Source organism: Sus scrofa, chromosome 13, assembly GCF_054392235.1.
Source record: "Sus scrofa isolate SSC_HxYL_T2T_F1_AM1 chromosome 13, Sscrofa_HxYL_maternal_Yorkshire_Landrace_v2.0, whole genome shotgun sequence".
NCBI classification, from domain to species: Eukaryota; Metazoa; Chordata; class Mammalia; order Artiodactyla; family Suidae; genus Sus; species Sus scrofa.
Window position 1 is genome coordinate 33,792,848 of NC_139395.1, and position 27,524 is coordinate 33,820,371.

Sequence of the window (27,524 nt, forward strand, 5' to 3'; positions counted from 1 at the left end):
GTATGTGTGTGTGTGTGTGTGTATCTTTTTAGGGCCGCACCTGTGGCATATGGATGTTCCCAGGCTAGGGGTCAAATCAGAGCTATAGCCTCGGGCCTATGCCACAGCCACAGCAATGCTGGTTCCAAGCCACATCTTTGACCAGCGCTGAAGCTTGTATTACGCCAGATCCTTAACCCACTGAACGAGGCCAGGAATTGAACCTGTATCCTCATGGATACTAGTTGGGTTCTTAACCTGCTGAGCCACAACGGGAATGCCTATAACCTGCTTGACTTTTGATTGAGTTTACATTGGACCTATAGATCAAGTTGGGAATAACTGACATCTTGACAATGTATGAGCCTTCCTAGACAATGTATGAGCCTTCCTACCCATGAATATGGACTGATTCTCCATTTATTTAGTTCTTCTTTGATGCCTTCCAACAGAGTTTTATAGTTTTCCTCACATAGATTTTACACATTTTTTTTAGATTATACCTATTTCATTTTTGAGGGTGCTAATGTAAATGACAATGTGTTTTCAATGTCAATTTCCACTTGTTCATTGCTGGTTTAGAAGAAAATGACTGACTTTTGTACATTATCCTTGCGTCTTGCAACTTGTTGTGCTCAATTATTAGTTCCAGGAAGGTTTTTTGTTTGTTTTCTGTGTTTTTTTTTTTATTAATTCTTTCACTTTTTCTATACTGCTGATTATGTCATCTGCAAATAGACTGTTTTATTTCTTCTTTCCCAATCTGTATACCTTTTATTTCTTTTTCTTGTCTTATTATATTAGCCAGGCACACTCTCTGAGCAGAGAGCCATCATCCCTGGGTTCACATGGTCTGAGCAGTGCATCCTAATAAGAATGCATCAAAGTTATATATGGGATAGGTAACCAACAAAGACCTACTATAGCTGTAACATCTGTAATAACCTATATAGGAAAAGAATCTGAAAAGGAATGGATATATGTACATGTATAACTGTATCACTTTGCTGTATACCTGAAATCAACACAACTATAATCCAGTTTAAAAAAAAAAAAAAAAGAATGGGCTAAAGTCATCAGCCTTAGTCAAGCCAGGCTGGACCAAATTCCAGCTTGTATTCCAGGGGCAAAAACCTCCTTCTTTCTCCCAGCATTCTCAGCTGCTTATGACTCAGGCTGGACATCTCAGCCTTTTCTCCTCTTGCAGGATCTAGTTCTGAAAACTTGGAAGCCCTTCATCACTCAGTTGCTATCAAAAAGGACTGGCAAGTACTTTCAGTCTCACACAGCTCCATCTGTGGAACACAACCCCAAGTCCTTGGAAGGAAAATCTAGGAGCAGGGTACCTGTTTAGAGAGTAGATAAAGGGGGAACTTCAGACCAAATTCACATCCTACCAGACTCATGGGATCCTATTCCTGAATGTTAATCCCAGAATGTCATGGGCTAGTATCTGGCTGAGGGAAAACCACAGTAACACCCCTGAGAATCTGAGTACACATACCCAATGTTTCTGGATTTCCCACAAATGTTCAAGATAGGAAATATACTGCTTCTCAATGGAATATTATATATATTTGTCAAAAGTCATTAAAATTAAGACCTGTGCATTTGGAAATTGTATCTCAATGAAATAAGTTAATATAAAAATAACTCCCCTCCAGAAGATTTGTAATGTATTCAGCAGGAGGTATAAATGGTTGAAAATTATTTACAACCTCTCCCAAGGGGAACTACATTTGACAAGGATCCATGCCTTAGAGAGAGGTTTCCACCTTGTGGGTCTTATACCCTGCAAATAACAGTGTTTGCAAGGTTTAGGTAAGTTCATATACAATTAAATCCTGTGTCAATCGAGAAATTTAAATCGATTACAATAACTTGGAATCTATATTTTACTAGCTCCTGAGTTTCCCTTCCTGAAAATAATTTTTTTAAACACTCTAAAATGAAATGATACGATGCCCAACATTTGTGTTAAAATTAGAGGGGGAAATAGTGGAAGAAATACATGGAACTAAATCGGCGAAATATTGATAACTATTGAAGCTGGATGATGGGCACAAGGGTATCTGTTATACTCTCCTTTCTACTTTTTCTGTTTGAAATTTTTTCATTATTAAAAGTTTTTAGAATCTGAGAAAAGTTGCCTGCCGGGCTTCACTCCAAGAGCTGTGGGGAGTTCCCATGGTGGTGCAGTGGTTAACGAATCTGACTAGGAACCATGAGGTTGCAGGTTCGATCCCTGGCCTTGCTTGGTGGGTTAAGGATCCAGCGTTGCCATGAGCTGTGGTGTAGGTCACAGATGTGGCTCAGATCCCCCGTTGCTGTGGTCCTGGTGTAGGCTGGCAGCTACAGCTCTGATTCGACCCCTAGCCTGGGAACCTCCACATGCCGTGGGAGCAGCCCAAGAAATGGCAAAAAGACAAAAAAAAAAAAACAAAAAACAAAAAAACCAAGAGCCGTGGGAGCTCTATCTTCATGCCTCTCTCAGGAAAGCAAGAACTTGAACAGACCCTGAACCTTCTGCACAGTGGGCCACACACAGTCCCAGGGGTAATGCTGACCAGCCTGGAGTCTCAAACCACTGAGGAAATGACCTGCAACATGGGTGCTGCCATCTTGACAAACCACCAGACCCTGAAGAAGAGGATGATGAGGATGGAGATGAAAATGAAACTGGTCCCCCTGGTGATATGAAGAAGGGGAGGATGAGGATGAAGACGAAACAGGGCTCTGGTACTGGCCTGGTTTGGTCTGGCCTGATCTGTGAGATGTCTCCGGTAAGTGGCAGAAACTTGGGTGTGAGGACACCGGGATTTACTTCCTTACTGGGATGCTCTTTGATTGGAGATTTTCCTTTTTAGGGGGAAAACTATAAGACTTGGTCACCTGGTTTTGAGTGGAGTGCTGCTTTAATTGGATTTTCCCTTCTGGGTGCAGAGTCCTTCTGCCATTTGGCACCACCTGAGTGGTGCTTGGGAAGACCCTGTTAAAACTGATGCTCATCTGTACCCCTGTCTGGTACAGTAGGTGGGAAATCTTCCATTCTAGGGAACTGTGACCCTGAGAGGCTGTGGAGCACTGGTTTATCTCATTCTGGTCTGTTTCTGGTAATACCAGGTATGTGAAAGAACCATGGGGAAATGGAGGGCCTGAATAATACTTTTTGAAAAACTAGAGGGAGTTCCTTTGTGGCTCAGGGCGTTAAGGATCCATTGTTGTCACTGCTGTGGCTCAGGTTTGATCCCTGGCCCAGGAACATCCTCACGAGGCAGGTGCTGCCAAAAAGAAAAAAACAAAACAAAACTAGAGTTTCTGTGTCTAGCTAATGTAGAACTAAGTTCATTGGCCTATCTGCTCAGCTTAAATAAACTTCAAAATATGGAACTTAGTGAAAATTTCTGGAGGCTTGGAAGTCATAGCAGAGAAATGTCCGTTTGACTGCAAACAAAATCAAAGGTCTCAGTAGAGCTGAAGCTCTGTAAAATCTTAAAAATTGCAAAAGTTGGAGTTCTCGTTGTGGCTCAGTGGGTGATGAACCCAGCTAGTATCCATGAGGATGCAGGTTTGATCCCTGACCTCGCTCAGTGGGTTAAGGATCCAGCATTGCTGTGAGCTGTAGATCACAGATGCAGCTCAGATCCTGCCTGGCTGTGGCTGTGGAGTAGGCCGGCGGCTACAGCTCTGATTTCACCCTTAGCCTGGGAACTTCCATACGCCGCAGGTGTGGCCCTAAAAAAGCAATTAATTAATTAATTAATTAATTAAATATAATAAAAATTTGAAATACTTGTTTAACTCTGAGATCACAAACTTGGAAGATTATAGACAAAGTAATTTTGAACTGCAGCAGCAAATTACCTACTTAGATGGATTTGACCAGGAGGTCAAGGATCACTCCCAGGAAGGCCCCATAAGGTCTTGGTTACAGACTCAGTATTACCTCTGAGATGATCTAAAGTGACTAGAAAGCTATAGGATAGGGCAACAAAGTATTTAAGAGACGTGCTATTTAGAAAAAGAGAGATGAGCCAATTTGGACTAGTCAGAGGGCAATTATAGGACGAAAAATAATGTTTTTTTCAAGGAAGGGGCACACCCACAGCATATGGAGGTTCTCGGGCTAGGGGTCCAATCCGAGCTGTAGCCCCCAGCCTATGCCGGGCTAGGGGTCCAATCCGAGCTGTAGCCCCCAGCCTATGCCACAGCCACAGCCACACAGGATCTGAGCCATGTCTGCGACCTACACCACAGCTCATGGCAATGCTGGGTCCTTAACCCACTGAGCGAGGCCAGGGATGGAACCTGCATCCTCATGGATGCTAGTCAGATTCATTAACCCTGAGCCCAACGGGAACTCTTTGGGGAGGAGATTTGAAGCCTCCAGACCCCACACCATCGACCCCACAGACAAACTGCCAAGAAAAGTAAAGCCAGAGAACCCAAGTGGAGGTAGCTTATTTCATCAGCATCCAGTTGGTTAAAAATAACTTCACTTATTAGTTTAAGTGAGATCACCACAGGGCTGGAAATTCACTGTCAGTGAAACAGAAATACTGGAAACTGAGAAACGTCTACATTCATAATGAACTTTATTTCAAAAAAGAGACACAGGAGGAAGCTGCCTGAACATTCCACAGGCTCTGTTTTCCTTCTGGGCTCAAGAGGCACACGTCTGCCATTTTTGGAGTTAGCACCTTTCATTCTTCCTGTCTTGTGGAAGAGAAGCAGCCCAGGGCTAAATGCCTTGAAGCATCATTGGAAAAAGGCAAATTTTAGGGGTGGTACTGCACCCCAGCATCTGCTGAATTAAACCTCACCTGCACTCCTCAGGAACCTCTTCTCGGCTTCTCACCTTCCCTCACAGATTTCCTTTGTTTGTCTGTTTTTTGTTTTATTGAAATATAGTTTATTCCCAATGTTGTGTTAGTTTCTGGTATACAGCAAAGTGACTCAGATATATATATATATTCTGAATATATACACGTTCTTTTTCATATTCTTTTCCATTGTGGTTTATTGCAGGATACTGAATAGAGTTCCCTGTGCTAATACAGTAGCACATTTGTATCTACCTATTTTATATATAGTAGTGTGTATCTGTTAATCCCTAAACTCCTAATTTATCTCTTCCCCTTTCCCCTTTGGTAACCAGAAGTTTGTTTTCTATGTCTGTGAGTCTATTTCTGATCTGTAAATAAGTTCCTTTGTACCATATTTTAGATTCCACATATAAGTGGTATCATGTGGTATTTGTCTTTCTCTGTCTGACTTACATCACTTAGTATGAGAATCCCTTGTTGACTGTCTACAAAGCTCCCCTGAGGAGAAGTCGAAGGCCATGTGGGAGCAGCTTACATGCTCCTTCCAAAGAATGAAAGGTAGGGGAACAGGGACAGAGCTCTCTCTGAGGACACCTTGGGGAATCCATCCTGCTTTCCTGGAGAGAGTCAGATGTCCTCACAAGTCAGGCCCTATTGGACCAAGACTCCAGTTTTCCCCACCTAAGCCCTTAACTGTTGACCTGGAGGTGAGAGGGAGATGCAGGGCTCTTGAGCACTTTGACTCAAAGGACCACATACAGGGCTTAACTCTATTAAAATGGCATCAGTCCTCACATATACTGACAGGCATCATGAGTTAGCTTCCTATGCTGGCTCCCCAAAACTCAGGGTTGTTTTGTTTCATTTTGTTTTGTGCTTTCTTGTTGTTGCTGTTGTTTTGGGAAGAGTATGTAAGACAATTTGGAGGGAAATGTTCATTTTCATATAATTTCAAAGTTACAGAAAAATGTTAAGAATAAAGAACTCCTCAAAACTGTTTATTTGGAGTAACAAATATGTTTTCATTCTTCCTCATTTGCTTTATCATTCTTTCTCTAGAGAGAGCAATAGAGATATATGGAAAATATGTGTCACAAACACACATACATATATATATATATATATATATATATATATATATATATATGAACATACATATGTGTGTATCTATACCTCTAATTCCTTTCTATACCCCTTGAGAATAAGTTGTTGATATCGTGTCCCTTTGTCCTTAAACACCTTGGTGTCCATTTCCAAGAACAAGGACATTCTCTTACACAATTGCAATACTGTTACTAACATCAAGAAATTTAAGCACTGATACAATACTATTATCTAATACATCATCCATCTTCAAATTTCCTTAATTATTGCTATTTTCTGCTAGTCCAGAATACAATGCAGGATCACAAATTACTTTTCATTGTCAAGTCTTTTTAGTTTATTTTATCTCTCCATTTTTTTTTTTCTTTTTTGGCCATACCTGAGGCATGTAGAAGTTCCTGGGCCAGGGACTGAACCTGAGCCACAGCAGCCCCAGGCTGCTGCAGTGACAATGCCAGATCCTTAATCCACTGTACTATAAGGGAACTCTCTTTTAGACTATTTTGATCCTAAACAGTTGTTTAGCCTTTCTTTGTCTTTCTTATTCTTGACATTTTTAAAACAGTATAGGCCAGTCATTATGTACGATGTTTCTCAACTTGAGTTTGGCTCTTTCCTCATGGTTAGATTCAAGGTATATATTTTTGGCAAGAATACTACTGAATTGAAGTTGTGCTCCTCTGAGTGCAATATATCAAGAGACATATTACTTGGTTTGGCAATAACTCAATTTGGGAGTCATTGTCATGGCTTTGATGTGGTCCCCTCAAGCTTGTGAACAGATGTTTCCAACCTCTGAGTTCATGCACTATAGTTGAGGACAAAGGGGCATGTACATGCATACACACAACCTGTTTGAAGATCTGCAAGGTGGAAAGTCCAGGCTATCCCGTTGGATGATAAGGAATACATGACTCGGTCCCCCATCACCCTAGCCAACAGCTAGCCAATGCCCAGAAGCAAGGCCAAGGACCCAGCAGCTGACTGTGGACTTAGAATCACCCCACCTGAGATGAGCAGAAGAACACAAATTGCTCCCCCTCCAAATAATAAACTATGTAAACAGTTGTTTTGAGCCACTCCATTTGGGGGTGGTATGTTACACAGCAAAAGCTAGCTGATACCTCTTGTTCATCAGGGGAAAGAAATCAGACTCAGGAGCTCTGGGTATCTATTTGAGATCACTGAAGAAAGATGGTCCTGCTGGCTTTCTGGCTCTGTCCTGTCTCCCTCAGGGACCTGAGCCTTTGCCTATATTTGAGATTCAAAGGATCATTTTAACTTACTTTATGTGGTCTTTTAAAAAACAAGTCATGAATATTGTTCTCCCCAGCCCTTTCTAGAGCACGGCCACATCCTTCAGTCACTTGACTACGCAAATGATACCCAAAGATTCTCCCAACATACTCTTCCACAGCAATCAGTGAGTGTAGAACCCTTCTTGGAGGGAGATGCCATAGCAGCAGAGAAGCCTACCACAAGTAAACACCGAACAAGCACCAGCCAGGGCCTTAGGGTTCACCATGGCTCTTTGATTTACCAACTACTCTGAACCCTTCCCAGGAGATTGGGATCTGGTGCCTCTGGAATGCAGCCTGAGGATTTCTATTTCTAATAAGTTCATCTGGTATTTCTCATCATTTCAGAGTTTCAGAAAACTCTGCCTTAGAGAAGTGGTTCTCAAACTAGACTACATGCTATAATCACTGGGGAGTTGTTTTTTTTTTTTTAAAAAAAACCCGATATCCAGAACATTTATATCAGAATCTCTAGGGCTGGGAGTTCCCATTGTGGCTCAGTGGAAACGAATCTGACTAGCATCCATGAGGACGCAGGTTTGATCCTTGGCCTCACTCAGTGGGTTAAGGATCCGGCACTGATGTGAGCTATGGTGGTAGGTTGTAAATGTGGCTCTGATCCCACGTTGCTGTGGCTATGGCTGTGGCTATGGCTGGCACCTGCAGCTCCAATTTGACCCCTAGCCTGGGTACCTCCATATGCTGTGGCTGTGGCCCTAAAAAGACAAAAGACAGAAAGAAAAAAAAAAAAAAAAGAATCTCTAAGGCTGGCACCCAGCCATCAGCATTTCTTAAAACTTCCTAGAGGGGATCAGTGTGCAGCCAGGCTGTACCTGCGCTGATTTCTAGGCAGTTGGCTTTCTCCCCATCTGCATGAACATTCCCCTTCAACAGCATATGTTTCTCATAAGGAAGGTGTACTTATTCCCATGCACATGAGATGCTGCCCTAGAGACTCCTTTATGGTTTTCTCCTCATCCCTCAGCTGATTTCCCAGAAGGAATTCAAATTTTCCTTTCTAGCAGCAGTTTCCTAAATCTTATAAATTTCCTTTTAGGGAAAAAGGATTTTTTTTTTCCTTTTTAGAAAAATTTCCACCATGAAGACAGACCACAGGGTGAGCAGTAGGAGCAGTGTAAGCAGCTGTAGCAGATGGGGTTAGGGGTTTGCCCACATTCCCTAATACCTTTACCATCCCCATGCTCAGGGGCTCTTGGTGGGCACCTGTGCATCTTTGTTGGGGGTCCTGGGGCTGGGCTACTATTGGAAACCTTTGTCTAGGCACACTGAAAACCAGTGGGGGCTGGGAATTTACATCTCCCTAATGCAGCTCCTAACCAATGACTGACAGGTGCAGTGCTATAAACACCCCTGCTGTCTCACGCCTGATCAGGAAACCTGCGGTTATTGTCTCCAGAGATCCCCTCTGGGATTGAGCCAAAGTTACCCTCACCTCACAGCCACTGTGGACCGTGCTTAGTGCTTATCCCCTTCCTTTCCCTGACCCCTTCCCCACTGCCCTGTTGGCTTTTCTCTGGAAGACTTCCTGATACACCATGTTTAAGTGAATCCTCATCTTAAGGCCAGCTTTTATTTTTATTGTATTTATTTATTTATTTTTGCTTTTTAGGGGTGCACCCACAGCGTATGGAAGTTCCCAGGTGAGGTGTTGAATTGGAGCTGCAGCTGCCGGCCTACACCACAGTCACAGCAATGAGGGATCTGAGCTGTGTCTCTGACCTACACCACAGCTCATGGCAACACCGGATCCCCAACCCACTGAGCGAGGCCAGGGATTGAACCTGCATCTTCATGGTACTAGTCAGATTTGTTCCCTCTGTGCCACAACAAGAACTCCAAGGCCTGCTTTTAGAGAACGCAATCTAAGAGGTCAACCCCCACAAGTAGACCCTCCAAAATCTTTACAAAGCATCTGGCACTGACCTTCATCCTTAATACAAAGGGCATTGTATGTGCTGCCAGGAACCACGTTGCTTTCGATTCTCATATCCACAGCTCTCCTGATTTGCTGTTCACCACTTCCCTTGCTACACACTGTTGTCCTGAAATAAAGAAGATCCCAGTTAGATGAACTAACCCAAACTAGGAAAGAACAGTTCTTTTCTGCTGTCAGCTCTGAAGCAGCACAGATTTTTCTGGTTCAGGAGTTTCGGCTAAAAGTATGTATATATCAGTATGAAAACAATCTCCCAAAAAGGTCTAAAACTAGGAAGTTATAGGTGATACTTGAGTTGAGGTCCTAACTTTTTTTTTTTCTTTTTTGGTCGTTCCATTGCATACAGCATTCCTGGGCCAGGGATCAGATTGGAGCTACGGTTGTGACCTATCAGATCCATAACCCACTGTGCTGGGCTGCACCCTGGCACTGCAGAGATGCTGCCCATCCTGTTGTACCACAGCAGGAACTCCTGAGGTCATATTTTTATTGGTTCAGGTTTCAGAGGCAAAGTTGATCTCTTCTAGTATATGCATGGTTTTTATTTCATGAAATGCTGCTCTTCTCTTTATTAGTTCCCTTCTTTGGGAGGGGGTTTGTTTTGCTGTTCTCAGATTTCTTAGGATGGATCCTTAGTTCATGAATCTTCCCCCTCTCTCCTTTTCTAACACAGGGATTTAATGTTCTACATTTCCCTCCAGGTATAGCTTTAGTACCATTCCATGAGTTTGAATATGTTATATTTTAATATCATTCCTTTCTACATGTATGCTAATTTCCATTATAATTTATTTTTGTCTCGTGATTTATTTAGGGATATCTTTTGTAAACAGCAAACAGAATTTTTTTAAAAAAAATCTATCTGATGATCTTTGTTTTCTAATCTGAGCATCACATCTACTTAATTTAATCACAGGTCTCTTTGAACTTAAATTTGCCATCTTTCTATTAGTTCTGCCCATTCTTTGTTCCCCCTTTCCTCTCTTTTCTTTCCCATATTTTGACTGTTTGAATTCCCTTTTTGGTATTCTTCTTTTCTTCTGCATTGGTTTGGAAATTATATTACCTTTTACTATTTTTTAGTGGTTACCCTAGAGGTTATAACATGTTTTCTTGACTTGTTAAAATTTAGGAAGTTCTTGTTGTGGCTCAGCAAGTTACAAACCTGACTAGTATCCATGAGGACGCGGGTTCGATCCCCGGCCTCAGTGGGTTAAGAATCCAGTGTTGCCATGAGGTGTGGTGCATGTCACAGATGTGGCTTGGATTCTATATTACTGTGGTTGTGGCTGTGGCATAGACCAGCAGTTGCAGCTCTGATTCGACTCCTAACCTGGGAACTTCTATATGCCCTAAGTGTGGCCCTAAAAAGCAAACAAACACACATGCACACAACACAAAACCAAAAGCCAAAAAACCCTTCCTGACTTATACACCATTTTTTAGTGTTCGTTATTATTGTTACTACTTTATATAATTATAGATATTCCTCAACTTATGATGGGGTTGTATTCTCCAAAACCCAGTGTCAGGTGAAAACATGGCAAGTCAAAAATGCATTTAACACACATAAACTACCGAACATCAGAGCTTAGCCTTGCCTGCCTTAAATGTACTCAGAATACTTAGATTAGCCTACATTTGGGTAAAATCATCTAACACAAAGTCTATTTTTTCTTGGCCCTGCCCATGATGCACAGAAGTTCCCAGGCTAGGGATCGAACTTGCACCACAGCAGTGACCTAACCTACTGCAGTGACAATGCCAGATCTATAACCCACTGCACCACAAGAGAACTCCCACAAAGCCTATTTTATAATAAAGCACTGAATATCTCATGCAATTTATCAAATATTCTACTGACAGTGAAAAAGCAAGGATGGTTGCCTCAGTACAGAATAGTTGCAAGTGTTCTGGTTGGGAGTTCCCGCTGTGGCACAGTGGAAATGAATCCGACTAGTAATCATGAGGAAGTGGGTTAGATCCCTGGCTCACTCAGTGGGTTAAGGATCCAGCATTGCCGTGTGCTATGGTGTAGGTCACAGACTTGGCTTGGATACTGTGTCGCTGTGGCTGTGATGTAGGCTGGCAGCTGTAGCTCTGATTCAACCCCTAGCTTGGGAACTTCCATATGCCTCGGGTGTGGCCCTGAAAACCAAAAAAAAAAAAAAAAAAAAAAAAAAAGTGTACTGGTTGTTTACTCTCATGATTGCATGGCTGACTGGGGGCTGTAGCTTTCTGCCACTGCCCAGTACCAAGAGAGTATCAAACAGTATACTACCCTGGACGAGATCAAAATTCATAATTTGAAAAAGAGTTTCCAATGCATGCATATTGTGCTATCGTAAAGTTGAAAAATTGTAAGTTGACCTATTGTTACGTCAGGGACTGTCTCACAGAATTTCAACTCACCCCCATATTTACTATTTCTGGTCATTCTTTTTTGCATCTCCAGCTGTCCACCTGCAATTATTTTCCTCATGCCTGAAGAGTACATGCCAGTGTTTCTTTTAGTGCAGATCATATATAGTGAATTCTCTTACCTTTTGTCAAAGAATTTTGAAAATTCTTTATTTTACCTTTATTATTTTCACTGGGGATAGAATTCTGGGTTGGAAGTAATTTTCTTTCAGCACTTTGAAGGTATCATTCAATTGTCTTTGGGCTTTTACTGTCAGTTTACTGTTGCCCCTTTGAAGTTTCTCCTTCTTTTTCTTATTACTCAATATTTTTTCTTCATGTCTGATTCTTACCAGGTTTACCATATTGTTCTAAGTTGTGAAACTCTTTTTATTTGTCCTATTCAGGCGTCGGAGGTCTTCTTGAATCTGTACATGGATGTTTTTCTACAGTTGTGGTTAATTATCGTATTGATTTTGCTTCATTTTCTTTCTCTTCTCCTTTTGGAATTCCAATTACAGGCATTTTTTTTTTAACCTTGTGCCCTTTCTTCTATATTTTCATCCTTTTTCCCTCTGTTCTTTTTTTTTTTTTTTTTTTTTTTTGTCTTTTTGCCATTTCTTGGGCCACTCCTGCGGCATATGGAGGTTCCCAGGGTAGGAGTTGAATTGGAGCTGTAGCCACCAGCCTATGCCAGAGCTACAGCAACATGGGATCCGAGCCATGTCTGCAACCTACACCACAGCTCATGGCAACGCCGGATCGTTAACCCACTGAGCAAGGGCAGGGACCGAACCCGCAACCTCATAGTTCCTAGTCGGATTCGCTCACCACTGCGCCACGACGGGAACTCCTTTCCCTCTGTTCTTTATTCTGGATATTTTCCTCTCAAATATCTTCCTGTTCACTAATTTTCTCTTTGGCTCTTAAAATCAGCCATTAGATCCATCCATTCAGTTTTTAAACTTCAGTCATTGTATTTTTTATTTCTAGAGTTTCCATTTGGTTATTTTTATATTGAGTCTTCTTCCAAGAAGACTGTCTTTTGTATCTTTGAACATTTTAAAGAATTATTTTAAAGTCTGCATGTACCAGTTTTAACATCTAGAGTGTCTATTGGCTATTTTTTTTTTTTCTTTTTAAGGCTGCACCTGTGGCATATGGAAGTTCCCAGGCTAGGGGTCAATTTGGAGCTGCAGCTGCCAGCCTATGCCACAGCAACGCCTGACCCGAGCCACCTCTACAACCTACACTGCAGCTCATGGCAACACTGGATCCTTAACCCACTGAGAAAGGCCAGGCATCGAGCCCACATCCTCATGGATACTAGTCAGGTTCTTAACCCACTGAGCCAAAATGGGAAATTCTCTTTTGGCTATTTTTATTCTTGTTGCCTTATCTCCTCATGTGACCAATTATTTTATATTGTGTGATAAATCCTTCATTTGCTAAAATAGTTTGTGGAAATAAATTGGCCAGGATAATGTTATATTTCTTTTTTTTTGCTTTATAGGGCTGCACCCATGGCATATGGAGGTTCCCAGGCTAGGGGATGAATGGGAGCTGTAGCTGCCGGCCTACACCACAGCCACAGCAACATGGGATCTGAGCCATGTCTGTGACCTACACCACAGCTCATGGCAAACGCCGGATCCTTAACCCATTGATCAAGGCCAGGGATTGAACCCACAACTTCAGTGGGTTAAGGATCTGGTGTTGCCATGAGCTGTGGTGTAGGTCAAAGATGCAGCTCAGATGCCGCATAGCATAGCTGTGGCATAGCTCGGCAGCGGTAGCTCTAATTTGACCCTTAGCCTGGGAACTTTCATATGCTGTGGGTGTGGTCCTAAAAACAAAAAGAAAAAAAGAAATATCATCTAAGCAAGGTAGAGATCCACTAATATGTCTTAATACCTTATGGCAAACTCAGAGAGAATACCCTGGTTATCTGATGCAATGATAGTAACGGAGTTGTGAAAAACATCCATACTTGCCGACGTTTTGGAAACATGCATTCCTGGGCCATGTTTTGTCTATTTAGGAATATGGATGTAAAATATAAGGTAGAGAGAGCCACAGTTCCAGATTCACTGGAAAGCTTTGGAAATAGCTTCAGTTCTTTTTATCCAACTGCTGCTTCACATATAGCACCCTTGGAGATGTGAATCAGCACGGTCGTCTGTGTTTTCTGCGGCCATCTGCCAGGCAGACATCTTCAGGGTCATGATCAAGCAAAGCCGTCCTTACAGCCCATTTGTTCTTTTGCTCTACCATGTTCCTATGACATGAAGGAAAAAGTGGAATGGTTTCTGCTTTTTCCGTTTAACCCGAATGGAGCAGCTAACAGCAATAAAGGCCATTTTCTCCCAGGTGGCCACAGAATTACTTCTCCACAAGGATTCCATGGGTCAGGAATTCAGATAGGGCACAAGGGGAATGGTTGGTCTCTGTTCTAGAATGTCTCAGGCTGAGGCTGAGCTGGGAAGACTCCTGGGCTGGCTAACTCAAGAGCTGGGGGTTAGAATCACCTGGAAGCATCTTTTCTCATATTTCTGGCAGTTAATGTTGGCTATTGGCTGGGACATTCATCGGGGAATTGGTGAGAGGACATATACAGGGCATTTCCATGTGGCCTGGACTTCCTAGGACTTCTGATGTAGCATCTCAAAAGTAAGTGTTCCCAGGAGTTCCTGCTATGGCACAATGGGCTTGGCGGTGTCTCTGCAGCACCAGGATGTAGGTTTAATCCCTCGCCTGCCACAGTGGGTTAAAGGATCCAGCATTGCAACTGTGGCTTGAATCTGATCCCTGGCCTGGGAACTCCATGTGCCACAGGGCAGCCAAAAATGAAAAGAAAGGAAGGAAGGAAGGAAAGAAGGAGTTCTCCCCAGAAACCCAGGTATGGATTTTTCTGACCCAACCTCAGAAGTCATGTAGTATCACTCCTGCTATGTTCTACTGGTTGAGGCAATATGATGCTGTCCCGGACTGAAACGGAAAGGTCATGGACCCCACTTCTCAATGGGAGTAATGTGAAAGAATTTGTGTTTATATTTTAAAACTCCATATTGTCTTCTATCCTCCCATAGATGCAGATGAAAAAGATATAAAAATATATATCACACTATTCAGAGGTATTGCTTCTGAGTTGGGAAAGAAGAGAGAAACTCACTTTGCACTTTATATATAGCTGCATTATTTGAAATTTTTACAAGCATGTATTATTTTTTTGTAACTTGAAAGGAAATTTAAAATAACAAAGCAATGGGGAAAAACCTGCGACAGAACTCCAGAAAAAAACGTTTTTATGTGAGAATGCAATACAAGAATGCACTGGAAGCCATGGGCCACTGCATTCCACCTATCCTGGCACCTCAAGAGAACAATTATTGAGCCCCTGCATCAGTCCTGGGGGGCAGGGTGACAGGATGAGCTGGAAGGAGGGCTCCCCCAGCTGGCCTGACTTACCCCAGGTTGCCATCCGCCAGCCAGCCCGTGGTGCACACCGCCAAGGCACAGTCCTGGACCACCCTCCTCAGCTCGTCTGCAGATGCCAGGTGAGCGCCTCTGCTTTTGCAGGAAAGCCAGGCTGCCTCCAGGTCCAGGCCCCGAGAGCCATTCTGAGACTCCAGCACAAAGAACTTCCCTGTGTGAGGACAAGCACCAACACAGGCTGGTTCCAGGATCCATGGGAATTGAATCTCAGCAAACTCACCCTTTGGCAGATACCTGCCAGAACTGTAGTTTCCCACTTGCCTGAAGACCCAAACACAGCAACTACCCCATTACATTCGTCCCTGGACTAGGCAATAACAATTATATTGGGGTTTTAGTCTATGTTTTACTCTTTAAAAAAATTAACCATCTGCTCTGGCATGCTTATCTCGACAAGCCCTTCAAATCTTCCTTTTAAAAAGATGTTTAACAGCATTTGCAAATTGCCTACACATAGAAACGACCTAAGTATCCATCAACAGGTAAATGTATAAAGAAGATGTGGTAAATATACACAATAGAATACTACTCAGCCATAAAAAAGAATGAAATAGCGCTATCTGTAACAACATGATGGACTTGGAGGGCATTATGCTAAGTGAAATAAGGCAGACAGAGAAAGATAAATACAATATTTATCTTTCAATATATGTTGCTTATATATGAAATCTAAAGAAAACAACTAGTGAATATAACATAAAAGAAGCAGACTTGCAGATATCGAGAACAAAGTAGTGGCTACCAGTGGCAAGGAGAGGGGCAAGATGGAGTGGGGAAGTGAGAGATACCAACTATTGGGTGTAAGATAGGTTCAAGGATGTATTGTACAACATGAGGAATAGAGTCAATGTTTTGTAATAATTGTAAATGGAAAGTAACCTTTAAAATGGTATAAAAATAAAAAATAAACAAAAAGATGTTTTACAAACAGCATGTACCAAGGCTTAGTGTCCTAGGTTTGCTTGGTGTCCAAGGCTCTGATTCTGCCCCAGCTCTGCCGTCATCTGCTGCTCCAGCCCGGGGGTGACCCCACACACAGCAGGTTGCTCCCCTTTTCTCCATTCCATTGTCTCAGGACGTTATCAGGCCCTTCCCACAATGAGTGTGCTTGCTACATTTCTCCCAACTGGACCAGGCAGCAGCAGCCACATCTGGTGCATCATGGCTGCTTGCACCACATCAATCTATGGTCAGGTAACGGGCCTCAAAAAACGTGTGACAGATGAATGGAGTGGACGTGAACTCAGGCAGAGCTGAGTCTGAAAGCAAAAGAGAGTTTTAGGCAAGAAAACCTCGGTGTAAGAGGGAGTGCTGGGACCCCCAGGAGCTCCTGAAGGGATGAAGCAATGCCTTGGGTGACTCTGTCAAGTTCAAGGTAAAGGCAGGGTAGAAAAAAGTCCACTTAGAATGAACTTCACTTTCATCTATCAGCTAAATTATCATAGTACATTGATTTTATTAGCATAAGAAACTCAGCTATCATCTACTGCAAAATTGTTATAACAAATACAATAATCTCCCAGCTTTGGAACCAAAAGTTACAATAAAAATGTAAATATTATTCAAAATAAACATATCCCTAGGTGACAGGAGCTCTCTTAGACATAGTGCCAGTGTACAGTACACAACCTAAACAACTATTCTTAATGATCCTACCTGGAAGTAAGCATGCACCCAAGACACTTTTGTAATAACAGTCTTTGCCAGAGTTCCTGCTGTGGCACTGTGGGTTAAGAAATCAACTGCAGCAGCTTGGATTTTTCTCAATTTAGTGCAGTCATATACAGCTCTAATTTCCCCTCTAAGCAGTGCATTAGCTGCAACCCATCAGTTTTGGTATGTTTTGTTTTCATTCACCTCAAAGTATTTTTTAATTTTTCTTGTGATTTCTCCTTTGTCTCATCAGTTATTTAGGAATGCCTTGTTTCATTTCTACCTATTTATGAAATTCCCAATTTATTTGTTATTAATTTCTAATTCTATCCCATTGTAATTAGAGAAAATACTACGTACAGTTTTAATCCTTTTAAAGTTATTATGGCATCTTTTATTGCCTAGCATGGTCTACCCTGAAGAATATTTCATGAGGCGTTCCTGCCTATGGCTCAGTGGGTTAAGAATCCGACTGCAGCAGCTCAGGTTGCTGCAGAGGTACAGGTTCGATCTCCAGCCTGGTTCAGTGGGTTAAAGGATCTGGTGTTTCCACAGCTGGTGCTACCATAAAAAAATAAATAAAATAAAAAAACTTAAAAAAGAATGTTGCATGTACATTTGAGAAGAATGTATATCCTGCTATTGTTGGGTGCCATTTTATATAATCAGTATTCACTTCTATTTAACCATGTATTTATTTTTTTCCCTTTTACATTCCATCTTGCCTTTCATATAATTTTCTTTCTGCCTAAAATACTTTTTTAGTATTTCCTACCAGAAGGATCTTCTGGTGGCAAGCTGTCTTGGTTTCGGCTTATCTGAAAAATAAAAATACACTTGTCTCACCTTTGTTCTTAACATTTATTTTCAGTGAGTATAATTCTAAATTTGCAACTATTTTTGCTAGTCATTGTATTCTTACCTCATCGCTATTGTCTTAAAATTCAGCCATCCAACTGCTACTGCTTTGAGAGTATTCTGTTCCTTCTCTCTGTCTGCTCTGATAACATTCTTTGTCTTCACTGTTCTGCAGCATCACTAGTATATATCTCCTTAGAGATTTTTTTTCTTTTCTTTTTTTTTTTTTTTTTTTTTTTTTTGTCTTTTTGCCATTTCTCGGGCCGCTCCCGCAGCATATGGAGGTTCGCAGGCTAGGGGTCCAATCGGAGCTGTAGCCACCAGCCTACGCCAGAGCCACAGCAACGTGGGGACCCGAGCCACCTACACCAGAGCTCACGACAACGCCAGATCCCTAACCCACTGAGCAAGGCCAGGGATCGAACCCACAACCTCATGGTTTCTAGGTGGATTTGTTAACCACTGAGCCACGATGGGAACTCCCAGAGATTTTTTTTTTCCATCTTGGTATTTGTTGTTGGGCTTCTTCAATCTATGTTTTGAAATATTTACCAGTTCTGTAAAATTCAAAGACATTTTGTCTTTAGCTATCTCTGGGATTTCTGATTAAAGTATATGTTAATCCTCATTCTTTCCTTCATGTCTCTTTAGCACCTTAATATTTTCCATCTTTTTTGTATCTTTACTACATTTTGGACGATGCCTTCTGATTTCTTTTTCAAGGATAAGTTATTTTTTCAAATGTGTCTGCTATGCAGCCAAAAATTTATCACTGTATTTTTCACTTCTAGAATTCCTATTTTGTTCTTTTTCAAATCAGCTAAGCCACTTTTCATAGTTTCTATTCTTTGCAGATATTTTCGAACTTATCTTTTATTTTTTTATAGTAATCACCATTGTATTATAATCTATGCCTGTTAATTCCAGTATCAGACTTATTTTTAGGTCAGTTTCTGCTACATGTTGTTATTGGTTGCTTCTCACTCATGGTGTCTTGTTTCCTTGTACTCTTTCCTGTATTTTACTTTGGTGGTTATTGCCTTTGAAAAAGTATTTGTATGGGGTTTTCTGAAGTATGAGATGAAGGGTTGTTGTTTTTTTTTTCCTCCGGAGAGGAGTTCCAATTGTTCCTATCAGGTGTCTGGATAAATATCAGTCTCAAGCCATTTAAACTAGATCCACAGCTTGAAAAATCTTAGATATCTATTTTCGTTAGGACTACAATTCCCAATGAAGATTAGCACTTGGGTTCCAACCACCAAGACAACTCATCCAACAGTGCTTGAGAATAAAGAAAGGGGATATTGTTTATCCTTGTTCACTCTTATCTTGTGAGTTCAGCCCTTTAGGGTCCCAGATTCATATATATATATATGTGTGTGTGTGTGGCTGTGACAGTAGTGGCGTGAGGAGGAAAGGTCGGTCAGATTCTCTGCATCATGTGAGCCCCGTGCTTTTAATATTATCTCCCCTGCACAGGCGCTTGACCACCAAAATTCTGTTTAGGAGTTCCCAGTGTGGCTCAGCAGTAACGAACCTGACTATTATCCATGAGAAAGCAGGTTCGATCCTGGATCCGGGGTTAAGGATCCGGCGTTGCTATGAGCTGTGGTGTAGGTCAAAGAAACTGCTTGGATCCTGCATTGCTATGGCTGTGGTGTAGGGAAGTGTCTACAGCTCCTATTTGACCCGTAACCTGGGAATGTCCATATGCCACTGGTGCGGCCCTAAAAAGACAAGCAACAAACAAACAAACAAAAAAACCCTCTGTTTAATTTCATAGCATTTTTTCCCTAGATAAGCAATTGCTGTTGGCATGTGGACATTCCCAGGCCAGGGACTGAATCTGAGCCACAGCTGTGACCTTCGCTGCAGCTGCGGCAATGCCAGATCCTTTAACCCACTGTGCCAGGCCAGGGATCAAACCTGCATCTTCATGGACAGCGTCAGGTTCTTAACCCACTTCACCACAATGGGAGGGGAATTTATAACTGTATGTGTCTTCACTAAATTAAGAAAAATTAGGAGTTCTTGCCATGGTGAAGTGGGTTAAGAATCCAACTCCAATAGCTTGAGTTGCTGTGGAGGTGTGGGTTCAATTCCCGGCCTGTGCAGTGGGTTAAAGGATCTGGTTTTGCTGCACCTGTAGCATAAGTCACAACTGTGGCTTGGATCTGATCCCTAGCCTGGGAACTCCATATGCCATGGGATGGCCAAAAAGGGAAAAAAGAAAAAGAAAAAAGAATTATACACCATGACCAAGAATACAAGGTTGGTTTATATGTCAAAATCAGTTAATGGACTACATGATCATCTCAGTAGGTGCAGAAAGGCACTTGTCACAATTCAATACATTTTCACCATAAAAACACTTAATAAGCTAGGAATAGGAATATCTCCAACCTGATAAAGAGCATCTGTAAAACTCTCATAACTAATATCACACTTGATGCTGAAAGACTGAATGCCTTCCCCTATGATCCTTATCAACAAGGATGTCTGCTCTTGCCACTTTTATTCAACATTGTACTGGTGAGTCTCTCCAAGACAATTAGGGAAGAAAGTGAAATAAAAGTCATGCAGATTGGAAAGGAAAAAAAACTATATTTTCAAATGATATGATCTTGCATACAGAAAATCCTAAGGAATCTAGTAAAAAAAAAGCTATTATAACTATTTCAACAAGGTTGTAGTGAAACATTTTTACTTAAGTAACAAAAATCTGTGGAGAAATTAAAGTAGGTCATTTCTTCTCACTGTAAAGCCTAGGATTCCATCTATACACATGGTTTCAAAATCATCTTGACATGGATGACTCACATTTTTCTCTTTGGTCCAAATCCTTTCCATTTGCCCCATCCTTCTCTCCACCCACATCCTCTCTCACCTGGACAAGTGGGCTGGCATCTTATCTAGTCTCTCCATACCCAGTCTTGCCATGGTCCCACCCATTCTTCCTACTCTCAGGATGAGCTTCTCGAAACGCAAAACCTGATCAGTCACTCTACTCCTTGAAACCATACAATGGTTTCCTTTCCACTTTCAGTTTAAAACAAAACCTGGTCCCACACCATTTTCCCCAGCATCATCTCAATCTACCTCCACTTTGGACTCTCTGCTCCAGCCACTCTGTTGCTTATCACATGTCCCATTTCTCCACCACTCACAGTTTCTTTGTACATGTTATTCTTTATCCAGATACTCTCTCTCTCTCTTTTCTTTCTTTCTTTCTTTTTTTTTTTTGGTCTTTTGTCTTTTTCGGCTGCACCCGAAGCATAGGGAGGTTTCCAGGCTGGGATCTAATAGGAACTACAGCTGCCGGCCTATGCCAGAGCCACAGCAATGCCAGATCCGAGCCAAGTCTGAACACTACACCACAGCTCGCAGCAACGTGGGATCCTTAACCCACTGAGCAAGGCCAGGGATCGAACCTGGAACCTCATGGTTTCTAGTCAGATTTGTTTCCGCTGCACCATGATGGGAACTCCCCTATCCAGATACTCTTTATTCTCCCTCTTTGCCTAGCGAATTTTTACTCATTTTTCATATCCCTCTACACCAAGTCAAAAGTCTCCTAATACCTAGTACCTGCATCCTTTAATCTTATCATTTATCAAAACTGCAGTTTCACATTTCATTCATGTAATTATTAGCTTAATGACTCTCTCTCCCATTGGATATTAAGCTCCCTGATAGCAAGTACCTGTTTCTCCTCACTATTTTAGTCTCAACAGCAAGGACAGTACTGAGTATATGGTAGACACTCAAATTACCCGTTGGATTAATGAGTCTTTCCCTGTAATCATTACCCAAACACTAAAGTTAATTTGCATTCAGTTAAAGCGAAGATTTTTCAGTTTCAAAATTTTAAATTACACTAGCTGGCCTCTTTTATGTATGAGGTACATATCTAATTAGTCCAGCGTAAAACTAAATGTTCTCATTTGAGTTTATCTCACTGACTTATTTTTTAATAAGTTATGGAGTTTTTAACAACTCTAAATTCTCTCTTCAAATGTCTTAACACATCAGTTTAGTTGAACATTTCTTCTTCCTCCTTCCATCTCTGTAGAATACAAATACCTAAATGTGAAAAGTGGTGGTAGTTAAACATATATTTAGTAAAGAAAAGAATCCTTTCATAGTTTCTAATTTTTCAATGGCTCTATTATAAAAGTTGGAGCTCAACAAGTGGAGTTTCTCGAAAGCAAGTGTACCTATAGTTCTCCATCAGGGAAGAAGGAAGAAGGAAAGGAGAAGGGAGAAATGGAGGCATTTCTAGCAAGCGTTAACAAGAAAATATGCTCAGGTGCTATCATTACTTTCTCCTTGTCTAATGATATTTCTGTCTTCAATTTTCTATGACCCACATCAGGCCAGACAGGCACAAACTATTGATCCATACCCATCTGGCATTTCACTTAAGTGCTTATAATGGGGTGCAACTCTAAAGCCTCATGTATTTCAGAGATTTTTTTAAAAAGGAATTAAAATTGGTACAATAGTATACATTGTTCGAAAGTCAACACTAGATCCAATTTATTCTACTTGCATTCTTTAAAATCAGCTTAACTTTCATGACTCGATGTCAGGTCAAAACATACTACAGTAAAGAATTAAGAGTGGATTAGCTCCTTATAGGTATGGGATTTCTTTTCGAGTGATGAAACGCTGTTTCATAAATTAAAGGGTTGTGATGGTTGATGACTATACTAAAAATACTTGAATTGTGCATTTTATTTATTTTTTTTACGTATTTTTTTTTTATTATTATTATTATTTTTTATTTTCCCACTGTACAGCAAGGGGGTCAGGTTATCCTTATGTGTATACATTACAATTACATTTTTTCCCCACCCTTTCTTCTGTTGCAACATGAGTATCTAGACAAAGTTCTCAATGCTATTCAGCAGGATCTCCTTGTAGAATTATGCATTTTAAAATGGTAAATTTTAGGAGTTCTCTGGTGACCTAGTGGTTAAGTATTCAGTGTTGTTACTGCTGTGGCATGGGTTCAATCCCTGCCCTGGGAACTTACGCATGCCATGGGCACGGCCAAAAGACATGGTAAATTTTATATGAATTTTATCTCAATTACAAATTAACAGTGATCACTGTATAGCACAGGGAATTATATTCAGCATCCTGTGACAAACCATAATGGAAAATAATATGAAAAGGAATGAATGTTTTTGTATAACCAATTCCCTTTGGTGTATAGTAGAAATTAACACAATGCTATAATCAACTGTACTTCAATAATTTTTTAAAAAAGAATAAAAGCTAAGTTTCGTAAACCAAAAAAAAAATTTAACAGTGATCACTAGGAACCTTCAAAGTTAACATTGTTTTCCCTCTAATACTCTCCCTGAGAATATGGAGAGCTAAGACCAACATTCATCCTTAATTGGAAGCAAAGAGTTCTACAAGCTGGCGCTTAGGACAAAGAGCACCCTAAATTCTAAGATAATACCTGGAAGTTTCCCCCTTGCTTTTCCTTTTCCCTAACCCCTATGCTTCTTTTTGTCAAGTCTTCTCATTTCACCTAATATTGTCTGCTAAACAGCAATGACATTCAAAAATATATAAAGCATGTTAAATCAGCTGAGGGTTTTTTCCTTTATCTGATGTGTCCCAAGCTTGGATTTACTAGAAACCGGTCGTGGATGTGAGAACCCCTGGCTTTTTTTTTTTTTTTTTTTCCTTTTAGATCCTTTTGCACCAAGTCAGCGGGGTTTTGTTCCAAAATCAAAACACAGCTGAATTAGCTTTTTGAAACTTAACTGATCTAAGGCTACGATCACGCTAATTTAAGGAAAGTATTGAAAGCTGAATACATGTTCAAAACACAGAGTCAATTCTCAGAACTTACAATAATCAGTTCCTTACCTATTTCTTTAGCTTTGTGCGGGAGGACAGCCTCACCTTGAACTTTCCGCTCCAGCCACTCTCATTTATCCCATTCCCCACCCGACCCCGCCACTCAGAGGGCCTTTGCTGGTGCTCTTCCCCTCCCCAGGACACTCTCCTCTCTCCTGCTCTGCTGATTTGCACTCATCTTTCACATATTCCTGGACCAAACCGAAATGCCGAGGAAGTCGTGATCACCAGCCTTGCCATGCGGAGCACACTTAATACACGTGGGAAATGATCTCTCTGCAGAGGGATAAAGATCTTTTAAAGACCTTTCGTGGAGATCTTGGGAAAGCTAGCGACGGGGCTGCAGATCCAAAGCAAAGACTTTTTCTGATGCGCGCGCCAGTGTGAAGGGGTTGTCTAGGGACCCGAGGGGGCGGGGGTGGGGGTGGGGAGCGTTTGGGACCCGGTGAGCTAGGAGAGTGAGGCAGGGTCGTAGGATTGCCGCTGGCCTCGTTCCCTCCCAGGCTTGCCTTGTTTCAGGCTCAGTCAGAGCGAGCTTCGCTTTCTCCATGGAGTGCCCACGCGCCAACCCCGGCCCACTGCTTTACCTGCGCTCCAGCGACACTCACCATCCGCCCGCACCGAGAGGCGCTGCAGGCCAAGCAGAAGCAGCGCCGCCGCCCAGAACCAGGCGCCGGAGCTGGGTCTTTCAGCAGCCATGGTCGGGGCGTCCACTGGCCGGTGACTGGAGCGCGGGCTCCAGCTGTGGGACGTTAGGGTTGTCCGCGCTGGTGCCCCGTGCGCGCCACTTGGCTCTGCGCTCTGCTTGCACGTCGCAGGCTTTGCGTCCAGCGCGCCAAGAGGGAGGAGTGCGGGGAGCAGGGGAGGCTGGAGACGCTGGAGCCGCTGCACTGGGTCCGCGAACTCCCGGGGGGGTACTGTCCGCGGCGCCGGGGAGGCGGCTGTGGCCCGGCTCCGCCTTCGTGCCGGGCACCTGGAGGCCTTGGTGCCAAAAGAGGCTGCCCCGGACGGTGAGCTCCCTGGGCTCAGCCAGGACGGAGGGTAAGGGCGTGGGGAGGCGGAGAGAGTGGCGAATCGGCTGCAGGGAACCCCTGCCTGCTTGGGGACCCTCTGCGAAAGGGTGACGCAGTCTGAGAGGCCAGGCCCCTCTGGGAGGATCGCGAAAAACCGCATGCCTAACCCTGTCCTCTGCTTCTTGACTTTCCAGCTGGAGTCCTCCTGTAGAGGAAGAACATTTAGTACGAAAAAGAAAAATCTAACTTGCCAGCCTAACTCTGAGGAGTGAAACACAGGGAATACCGAGACTCCTCTTCCCTAAAAGTATAGTGCGAAAGCCTCTCAGAAAGGGGTATCTTCTGGACGCTTCCTTCAGGACTGTGCCAGATAGGCCTTAACGTTTCTCGAGGATCAGCAGGGCCGCTGGTGGGGTTGTTGCTGGTATCACACCTCGCAAAGCAGGGCTCTTTAATCTGAAGAGGGACAGAGGTTCGGATTTTTCCCATCTGGGCTGGGAATCTACATTCTATGTAAGTGTCCCAGTGGCTTCTGCTGCAGGAGTTCCTGCCCTAAATTGATTCCTTCTTTCAGCTCAACCCCTATCCTGTCCCCCAGCATCAGCATGGTCAGGTGAAGGCAGGAGGATGTGCACCTACTAGGAGTAATAAAGATCAGCATTGTTTAAGTGCCCACACCCAGGGCACTTTACAGTTTACAAACCTCTTCCATCTTCATGTACTGGTCAACAGGTATTTATTGTGTGCCTACAGCCTGCCTGCCCTTGTGCCAGACTCTGAATGGGCACACACTTATCTAAGACAGACATTTAAGGAAGATGGAACAAAGTGATTGGTCCTAAAAGGAACAGATGATTGTCCCCATGACAATGAGCTAGGACAGAAACATTGAAAGACCATCTCCTTTCTTTTTAAGGTGAGAACTGGGCTTTGGACCCATGTCTAATTTTACTACAGGTGTCACTTCAGCTCACATAGTTTTTGTTTTGCTTTTTTCTTTTTAGGACCGCACCCAAGTCATTATGGAAGTTCCCAGGCTAGGGGTGGAACCGGAGCTACAGCTGCTGGCCTACACCGAAGCCATAGCAATGCGGGATCCCAGCCGCATCTTCGACCTACACCACAATGCCCCATTCTTAACCCACTGAACAAGGCCAGGGATCAAACCCGCATCCTCATGGATCCTAATCAGGTTCATTACCGTGGAGCCATGACAGGAAATCCCTCAGCTCATATAATTTTCAAAGTGTCTGGAAAAGCTATTTCTTCTCATTATTCCTCCCCAAATATCAACTGCAAGGTTATTATTAGTGATTAATTCCTTTGTGAAATAAAACTTTGCTTCTAAAATATAAATACTCTAGGGTGCTGTGTGGTGAGGCCTGACAATCATTCACATGGAAGTGTAAATGAATTGACTTAGCTACTCCTCTTCTGACAGCTAGCTGGTAACCTGAGGGCTGAGAATTCACAAGTCTGGGCTGGAGGGGACCTTTTAAAGCCTGATTGTTGCTGAGAAAGGAGGGGAGGGGCAGAAGGCATCTGCAGGAACCATTCCTTGATTCCCTCAGGAACTGTGCCTACTGTTTTTAGAAGAGTCGATTGGATTTTACACTTAATTAATCTTCATGACATTTTAAAGTTTGTCTTTATTCAGATCTGTCTTGGTCTGTCCTAATCTGAGAAGACAGCATGCTCTAAATGTTTAATTGGTACAACTGCTTTAGAAAACTGCCTATTTCATATAAAGTTAAACATATACCCCTCTGAATACACAGAATCCACTCCTGGCTCTGTATCTGAAGGAAATGAAAATATATATCCACACAAAGATTTATTCACAAATTTCAGAGCAGCTTTATTCACAATCACTAGAAGCTAGAAGCCACCCAGCTGTCATCATCAGATGAACAGAAAAACAAATTGTCAGTTTATGCAACAGAATACTCTTTAGCAATAAGAGGAATGAATTACCAATACACTCAATAAGCAGTCCTCCAAGACACTCCCCTCATTATTAGGGGCACCCTCCCCATTGAGTGCCTCCCATGCACATTCCAGACTGCTCATTCCAAGAGGTCCATTCCAACATCTTATTATCAGTCTTACAGTCTTGAACTTTGTCAAATGTCTGACAAGCTATTTTAGGATTATCCATAAATCGTGCAGATCCATGACTAAGGCCACCTCACCCTTCATATAAACCAAAGTTCCACACATTGGGAGAATTTTCTTTTGCTACAGTTTTTTCCTTGTGGTAAAATATACATAGCATAAAACTTAACCACTTCAATCATTTTTAAGAGTACAATTGTGTGGTGTTAAGTACAGTCACATTGTTGTGCAACCATTACTACTATCCATCTCCAGAAAATTTTCTTCATCTTTAACTGAAACTTTGAACAGTAAATCCCATTTCTCCAGCCTTCTAGTTCCTGGTAACTGCTGTTCTACCTTCTGTCTCTGAATTCAACTATTCCAGGTATGTCATATAACTGGAATCAAAATGTTTGTCCTTTTGTGTCACTACTGTTTTTCAGCTCTGTACCGGAGTAGGGATGGCTAGTGCCACATCGCGGACACTGAAGTGTAGAGCAGGCCCAAGATTTTCCTTCTGTTAGGTGAAACTCCCCATGAGTCCATAGATGTGGGTTGGGGTGGACATAACAAAGCAGTAGAAGCCAGTGCCAAGGGAATCTGAGCCACCTGCTCATGTAATATACTAGTTTCTTCCAGCCCTACTCTTGTATATACACCATTTCCATTTAACAGTGGAATTCTCCAGTATAATTAAAAATGCCGCATTCATGAGACCAGCTAAGGTCTCATACTCACTTGATCAAGCAGTCAATCTCCACCAGTGCCCTGTAGCCAGGTAGGAACTGCTTAACAAATGGAGAATAGTTGACCCCTAAAACTCTAGGGGTCTGTATCACCATTCTACTCTTTGGTTTCCCCAAGTTTCATAAGACATCTTTACTTACTTTTAAAGAATTGTGTCTTTTATGGCAAGGGGCCATAGTGGCAGGGCAGTGTGCTCTGCAGTCTGGACACTGCAGAA

At 42.3% G+C, this 27,524-nt stretch overlaps 1 protein-coding gene across 1 annotated transcript in view; it reads right to left on the bottom strand.

Moving 5' to 3' along the window:
• SUSD5 (sushi domain containing 5) overlaps nucleotides 1-24,627 on the bottom strand; it is a 44,999-nt gene extending 20,372 nt beyond the window's left edge. Inside the window, exons 1-3 of the mRNA XM_021071555.2 lie at nucleotides 24,059-24,627; nucleotides 15,033-15,210; nucleotides 9,152-9,270 (exon numbers count right to left, since the gene is read on the bottom strand). Coding sequence (XP_020927214.2) covers nucleotides 9,152-9,270; nucleotides 15,033-15,210; nucleotides 24,059-24,623 — 862 coding nt within the window. The 5' untranslated portion in view covers nucleotides 24,624-24,627. The remainder of the gene's footprint in view (nucleotides 1-9,151; nucleotides 9,271-15,032; nucleotides 15,211-24,058) is intronic.
• Between the last annotated feature and the right edge of the window lie 2,897 nt (nucleotides 24,628-27,524).